This window comes from Nestor notabilis, unplaced genomic scaffold (assembly GCF_000696875.1).
Source record: "Nestor notabilis isolate BGI_N333 unplaced genomic scaffold, ASM69687v1 scaffold25365, whole genome shotgun sequence".
Taxonomy (NCBI): domain Eukaryota; kingdom Metazoa; phylum Chordata; class Aves; order Psittaciformes; family Psittacidae; genus Nestor; species Nestor notabilis.
This window is the reverse complement of record NW_009929236.1, coordinates 40,793-48,422: the sequence shown is the minus strand read 5'-3', so window position 1 is coordinate 48,422 and position 7,630 is coordinate 40,793. Positions and strand designations below refer to the sequence as shown.

Here is a 7,630-nt window from a genome sequence, read left to right as displayed (position 1 = left end):
CGCCCGCCCACCCATCTCTTCAGAGAAACCTGTCTTTCCAGGGAGGGAGAGCAGTATGTGGGAAAGCCGAGAGCCCTGGAACGTGAATTAGCCAGGGAGAGATGAATGTGTGATAGCTTGTACCTGGCAGCTACTAATGGAGTATGTTAACGCTTTCAGGAGGGGGTTGAGCAGTGCTGGAGCTCAGGCGTTTAACGCAGGCGTCCTGCTACCCCTGGGAACATTTGGAGTCATCAAGGTAGCACATGGCAGGGATGGTGCCTGGGTCAGTCAGGGTGACTGTTGGTCCCCATCACAGCACGCAGCGTAGGCTGAGGATCTGGCCCCTGGCAGCTTTCTCCAGAAGCAGCCAACATTAGGGGATTTTTCCCCCTGGCTTCCCTGGAAGTCTGTTAAACACTGCAGCTTTAAACAACATGGAGGAGGAGGAGGAAGAGGCTGCTACTCTCCTAAGGGTACTGACATACCACACAGAGCACAAATCAGGAAAGGGGAGTCTCCATGTGCTGATCCCAACCCTGCCATGTGTCTTTAGCCAAGTCAGGTTACCTTTCTGCTCTTACCTTTCCTTTTTGTGCTTATTGTTTCATATGGCATCATTCAGGTTCAGCCCAGACCTAGGGGATGCAAAGACTCAACCACATAGGCTCACTGTGAGCAGACCCCAGGGTTTATCAGTGGCCACATTCTGCTTACCAGAGGGGCTGTTCCCACAGCTTAGACACCTTCCCTTCTGTGTGCTACCCAGCCTGGCTTGATGCCTTGACCTCTCTTACCCATGCATTGCAAAGGGCAGAGCCCAAAGCCTATCCACAAGGGCACAACTGGGATGGTGGAAGCCCCCCGCTTGCAGCCCAGCAGGCAGGTGCTGTGGGGTGTATCTGCGCAGCTGAGGGCGGGCAAAACCACCTTCCTTCCTCCCTCCCTCCCTCCTTCCACCCCACACCCTGGTAGCGCTGCAGGGACTCATCTATTCCCGAGTTACTAATATGCAAATGGGTGCTTTTGCATGGGCCGGGCGCCAGGCTGCTGGGTGTCAGGGCACCCGAGGGAGCCGGAGGGGGGGCGAGGCGTGGCGCGGAGCCGCATGCTCACCTGGCCCTGCATGGCAACAGGCAATGGAGCTCTAGGTCCCTTCGGGAGCGGACCCACGCCCGGTTTGAGAGGCAGCGGGTGGCAGAGGAGGGAGGGCAAACTGGCAGCCCCTGGCAACCTGGGGCTGACGGCAGGAGGCTGGGCGCACCGCGGATTTCCCTCCGCCAGCAGGATGGTGAACCTGGAGTCTGTGCATGCAGGTAAAGAGCACTTGAGGAAGGACAGGGCTTGGAGCTCGCCGTGTAGCTGGGATCGTGGGCTTGGGCAGGAAACGGGGTTGCTCTGATCCCTGTGACCTTTCCTCTCATCTTCTCCCTCCTGTTATCTCCCACTGGAGTGCCTGGTTAAGTGCCCACATTCCTAGCTGGGGGTGGATGCTGTCCTGATCCTATTTAGGGGGCTGCCAAGCCATACCCACAATGTGGGCGCATCACTCACACTGCCAGCCCTAATCGTGGGTCAGGGGGCAGAGCACAGAAGTCTCTTGAGTAGCTAGAAAGTGAGCGTTTAGTGCCTGACCTGTGGGTTCAGTCATTGAGATAAATCTGGGAGGAGTGAGAGGGGATAAATTCATAGAGGGATGCGGCAAGGATGGACGGGTGTGTGTGAGAGAGAGTGAGAGTGAGATGGGACGGGACATGGTTTGGAAGGGGAAAAGTTAATGACAAAGAGGGAAAAGGAGGGAGAAATGAATGAGGAGGGAGCTATCGGAGACTGGGCTGAGTGAGGAATGAATGAACAGGGATATTCAGGAGGAGAGAGACTCTTTCCAGGGGGTCTGATCCATAGATACTGCTTAGGTAGTCTCACATCTCCTCTGAGCAGACCTCCCTTCTACAATTAGCTGGGGAACCAGAGCAATCGCTGCCAAATCCCTTGGAGATGCACTGAGCTCTGGCTCACCCCAGCAGGGTGAGTTTAGCTTCTGTCGCCAGCTCAAGCCCCTGTGCTTGAGGGATAGGACTGCATCCCTGGGCATACTAGGGCTGAGGATAATGTTGGGGCAGGAGAAGAGCAGTGGCAGCAATGATGGCCAGATACTGACAACCTCTTCTGTGGTAGGGGCAGGCAGCGGCATGTTGGGGGTACAGGAGCCATGTACCCTGCTAGTGACCTGTGTCCAGTGTTTTTGTAGCATAAAACACTGTGTGTCCCCAGGTTTGGAGGGGAGAGGGTGAATACATCCATCAGCTCATTCCCTTTGCATACCTATTGGCATGCTGCAGTGAAGCTCAGGCATTTGGTGGTCCTGCTGTGAAGGGGAGAGCCAGGGGTCCATGCTCAATGCTTGCAGCCCCTCAACAGGTTCTGCCTGCATGTGGGCTCACAGGCCTGCAGGGCAAGGCAGATGCTGCAGAAATGCCATCACCTAACCGTGTCTGCCTGCAGAGATGGCCAAAACCTCTGCTCCATGAGTGCGCTGCAACCTCCCCCTGGGGAGGCTCTGGGGTACCAGCAGCCCCTCCGAGGCTGGTTGGCACCCCACTGCGCAGGCTGGCCCCCTGTCCCAGCCACTGGGAAGGCAGCTGGGGAGCCCCATGGCCGGCCACGGGCAGAGGCTGCGGGAGGCGTGAGGCTCGTGGTCGTGGCTCGGCGTGTGAGCCCGACTAGTCTGAGCACCTGCGCTGGGTGTGCTTGTGTGTGGTGTCCCTCGGGGACGCATCCCCCGCAGGCTTCTATCCACCCATCTGCTTTGCTGTGGGCGACTCTTTCTTCATGAGAACATTCCCTAGATTGATACTGTGCCCTCTGTCAAAGCCAGTGGCATCACTCTCAGGGTGGATTTGGCCACGAGCTGTGCAGAGTGGGGTGCATGCTGATCTTCCATTCTCTCAAATCATCCCACCCTGCTGCCTGTCAAAGGGGCATAAGTTATAAGCAGTCTTTTTGTAGGGAGGGACACCAGCCTGGGCCCAAATGCTTTCACGTGCCCAGTGCTGATGGGAGGGTGTTTCTTCACCCTTGTGCAAAGGCACCTCAGCGTGTTCAGTCTTGGGGTCCCTGAACAGCAAGACCTTGCAGTAAGTTGCTTGATGAGGTGTGCTCTGCTTCTTCCCTGCCTGTGAAGACACAACGTGCAAGGTGAAGGTGGGCTGCCTGGGCTCCGCACGCTCTGCTCCCTACTGAGAGGGTTTCCTTGCAGCAGCATTACCACCACCTCCTCCCCAGGCATTTGGATATGTCACCTTCAGAGGTGCTTCGGCACCAGAAGCAGAGAAAATTCAAATAGGCTTCAGGTCTCGGTCTCAGCCAAGCTGAGTTCCCACCACCACCAGCTTTCTCTTTTCCTTTTAAAGTCCTCAGGCTGGTTTACCCTAGTGCCCATGTCTGAACAACTACTAGGAATAAGGGCTTGGGAAAGCTTTATTTGCTGACACCATTTGTTTCAGCAAAAATATAGATGCAGATCCATCCCCAGAGAAGTGTCTGCACTGGTATAGTTTCTTTGGTCTGGGTGAACAAACCAGACTACCCCTACTCCAGGTCTGTTTGCTAGCTGAGGTATAGCAGCACATTTTTAATATGGCCCAGGCCGCAGTGGCGGCTTCTAATAGGTCTGTGGTTAGGACTTAGGCAGGCCTAAGTTGCATTATTTTTCCCAGAGATTTTTTTCCTAAGCCTGCTTATTCCCTGCATTTTGCCAAACTGGCAAAGCTGTATGGAAAGAGCCTGCCTTTAGTTGGACTCAAAGTCTCACAGCCTTGAGACAAGATGGAGGGAACAGTCAAATCCAGATGCATCACTCTGTCCTTGTTTATAGGGGAAGACTCTAGGGTGCCAGTAGAAAAGATGTTGCCTTTATATTGGCTACACTTATATCATATTAGAAAGTAATTCCTCTGCTTCTTGTTCTTAAGGATCCCTTGGGAGGTGACTGGTGCTGTACTGCTGTTCATAGGCGTACAAAAGGTGGCCAGCCCTGAACTACTCAGATCAGCAGGCTTTGATCAAAAGGGGTTTCTTTTGCTTCCTGTTGATTGCTTTTTCCCCCAAGATATTTAAACTGCAATAACTAGTGTTATTTGAATCTTTGTGAGAATAAACTTCTGCTTTATGTATGAGAGAATCACAGGGTATCTTGTATCTTTTTTTCCCAAACTTGCAGACTTTCTCACTAAAGCAAGCACTGAACTTCTGCCTGGTTTAAGATTTTTTTCCCTCTGTTTTATGAGAACTAGGCTTTTTCTTTTAAGATACTCTTTGGCAGCAAGTAAAACTTTGTGCTTTGTAGATTGCCTAAGTTAGGGTCCCTTGGCAGTATTACAAGACAAGATGATGTTTATAGCTGATGATAATTACTCTTCCTGCAGTAGAAATGCTTAGAAGCCCCACTAAATTTTCATGTTTTAATTGCAGAGGGTTTATTTGAAGGGGAGGGGGGAGGGAAGTCCCACAAGTCTCTTCTCTTTTTTATTTTTCCACCTTGTTCCTTAATACAGTTTCAGGAAAAGCTTCTGAAGTACGTGAATGTTTCTGCACTTTGTCCCTAGTATAAAATCTTGGTTTTATTTATTTATTTACTTATTATTTTTTCCTTTATTCATTTGCTGAATAAAGTTTCAAACTTGAACCAAAGCAAAACTTTTCCATTTTGGTCAAAAAGCAGATAATCTGCTAATTTGCACACTCGAAGTTTGATTAGGGGAAAGGAAAACCTGAACGAACAAACCAAAAAGGCCTGCCTGTTACAGTGCAATAGAGGGAAATAGGTGTAAAAGCCTATGGGATTCTTCTCACCCTTTTGGCTGCTTGGAAATAATACAAGCATATATAGGAAAGAGGAAAAGGTTTGCATGATGCCTTTAAGAAGACTTCCACCTGCCTTTACCCCAGCAAAACCACAGCAAACACTGGCCCAGCTTCCACAGTGTTGTTATTACCTGATGCAAATCGGGTGACTTCTGTGGCTGGGACTGGCTGCAGGAAGCACATGCAAATCAGTTAGTTCTTTAGAAAAAAATGTTATCTTTTTGGGTTTTATTCCCCAAATAGCCAGGAAAGAGTTAAAATTCCCATGCAAAGGGTAGAATAGGTGATCAGGGTGTCCATCTGAATTTGAATAGATACTCTTCCTTCACTGGTGTGTACTTTGAATCTTAAGGAGGGGTTGAGCAAGCTAGTGTGAAGTTGACTATTCCCACCTTTTCTTTCAGCTGTCCCCGAAGGAGAAAGTGGCCCTGGGTGTGGTGGCAGCCATCACTTCAAGGGTAAATGACAAATCAATTGGCACGGATAAGGATGAGGGGAAATATGCTGGAGCTTGATGGCAAAGCACTCTTCTCGCTCCTGGGCTGGGGGTAGTGCTTTGGAGCAAGGCAGCTTCTTGGTGGTTTGCAAGGGTTGTGAGTACAGGTATGTGGGAGAAAGCAGGGTAAATATTTTGCAAATAGGGATCAACTGTATTGAGAGAAACAAGCTGAGTTTGCAAAGGAGCAGAGGAGAAGAGAGACTTCATGTCCCTCCCTGAGAGTATCTTCCTGAGGCTGGTCCTCCACGCATGTGCTTCACACAGCACCAAGCGCTGGCCCGGCTGAGCCATCTTGAGGGTCAAGGAAAGGATGTAGGAGCAGAAGGAAATGCTGAGAAGGATTCCCTGCCTCCACAGGTGCGAGGACAGTGTTAAATTGGGAGCCACACCAGCTGGCTTGGGAGGTCTATATAAAGCTCAGCTGTGGGGCTGAGAGTGTTCCCATGGTTTCTCATCCTCTGTACAAGAGAAGAAGGTTGAAGAAGAGGAGAAGGAATGCGGGAAGTGAGAATACAGCAGCAAATTGGGGAGGGGGGAGAGGAACGACAGGGATGTGAAGAGCAACAGGAGGGAAAGTGCATCCTTGGAGCTGATGAATATTCTAGTGACTGTATGTTGAGGAATCAGAAATTTGAAAGTCTGATGGTTTATTATAATTACACATTCATTTGTGCTGTTTAGTGGAAGCCACATGTGCCTGTTGCCTGGGACTGTGACCTGTTATTAAAATCAGTTGTGCCTCCTTTTCCAGAGATCAAGATGAGCGGTGATGCAGCAGATTCCACAGATACTCGGCATGAACCTGACCAGGTGGAGCCAGGTAAGGAGGGTCTGGGATGTGGGGGGCAAGCAAGGGAGCATAAGAAGGGAGGGGAAAGCAAAGAAATGGGGGGCATGGGTGCTGGAAGTTTCTGTCTGTGCTTTGCTTGACTCCTGTTGCTGTTACATTGCACTCTTCAACCAGCCTGGGAGTTTATCAAGAATGCACTCTGGGCTAGGACTGCGTTTGTATCTTGATCAGCATGCAAGATCCTTCTGTAACAGCACTGAATCAGTTTGTGCCTCAGTAATGTCCTCTGTGGTTTTAGCATGGCAATATGCTCATGTCTTGGCAAAGGAATAATGCCGTTGAAATAGTCTTGGTCCACTCAGTTTGGTACAAACACCTCTTCATCTGTGTGGGTTCGTCTCAGGAATGCTTCCTTAGACAAAACTCCCTGGGGACTAAGCCTTTTTTGGCCACACATATGTAGAAAAATGGGAGGGACTTCTGAAATAGTCAAATCCAGCTAGGTAGTTCCAGCAAAAATTTATTGCTCTTCACCTTGAAGCATGATTGGGTTTCTCATCTCCACTACTCCCACCTGACGGCTGCTCAGACTCTCACTGCTCCAAGGCTGGAAGCCTCAGTTTTCCTTGAATATGGAAAGCTGAGGAGCAGGGCGATCCTTTGAAGATGATAGTGCTGGTGTTAGTGCTGATTTCTGCTGGGTTACCTACCAACTTCTGCATTGCCACAAGGTGTGATATACACCAGGAAAATCAGTTCTGTCTTTTCTGGCATCACTTCTGACTGCCTCTACCTGTAATGTGTGAAATTACAGGAATCTAATTTCACAAAGGCTCATGGTCAGATTCCTTTTTAGGCAAATCAACATCAATAACAAGTATTTTTAGCACCCACTTGGTGTAACAAATGAAAATTATTAGAAACCATGAGGATCATCATAGACTTGAAAATAAACACCTTTTAACACCAAAGCTGGTAGAGACAACGTAGAAGAATCATTGTTCTTTGAGTAATGAAGAGCCCTAAAGTTGGGGGGTGCAGGATGTGTAACAGCAGATTAAAATTTTGCATGGAATGTTTTTACTGTTTCTCTTCTGTCATTTGAGTTACTTAAAAATAAAGAGACCTTGATAAAGTCGTGGAACTCCAGGCATGTTTTAATGAGACTAAAACTACCTCTTATTTACACCTTACACTGAGGACTAGAAACCCTCTGTGCTCTTAGCTATTAAGCTGTTATTTGACATAATCTAAGGTAGAGATGAAATCTGCTTCTATTCGCAGCCATGAGCTCTGATTGGCTCTGGTCAGCTCAGCTTTTGCTCAGGGCTTTCAGATGTCCCCAAACTGTTTCTTTGAGGAGACAGTTTCCAAGCTGCTTATTAACAAACATGTCCCCAACATCCCAAACTTTCAAGCAAATCCTGGTACAGCACCTAAAGTTGGGAACCTGTCTCTTGAAGTATTTTGTGCACCTTGGCACACCGAGTTGATGG

The 7,630-nt window shown here is 49.3% G+C and overlaps 1 protein-coding gene across 1 annotated transcript in view; it reads left to right on the top strand.

The window, feature by feature from the left end:
• Window positions 1–1,267: 1,267 nt before the first annotated feature.
• POU2F3 (POU class 2 homeobox 3) overlaps window positions 1,268–7,630 on the top strand; it is a 40,589-nt gene continuing 34,226 nt past the window's right edge. Inside the window, exons 1-2 of the mRNA XM_010014895.1 lie at window positions 1,268–1,295; window positions 6,096–6,164. Coding sequence (XP_010013197.1) covers window positions 1,268–1,295; window positions 6,096–6,164 — 97 coding nt within the window. The remainder of the gene's footprint in view (window positions 1,296–6,095; window positions 6,165–7,630) is intronic.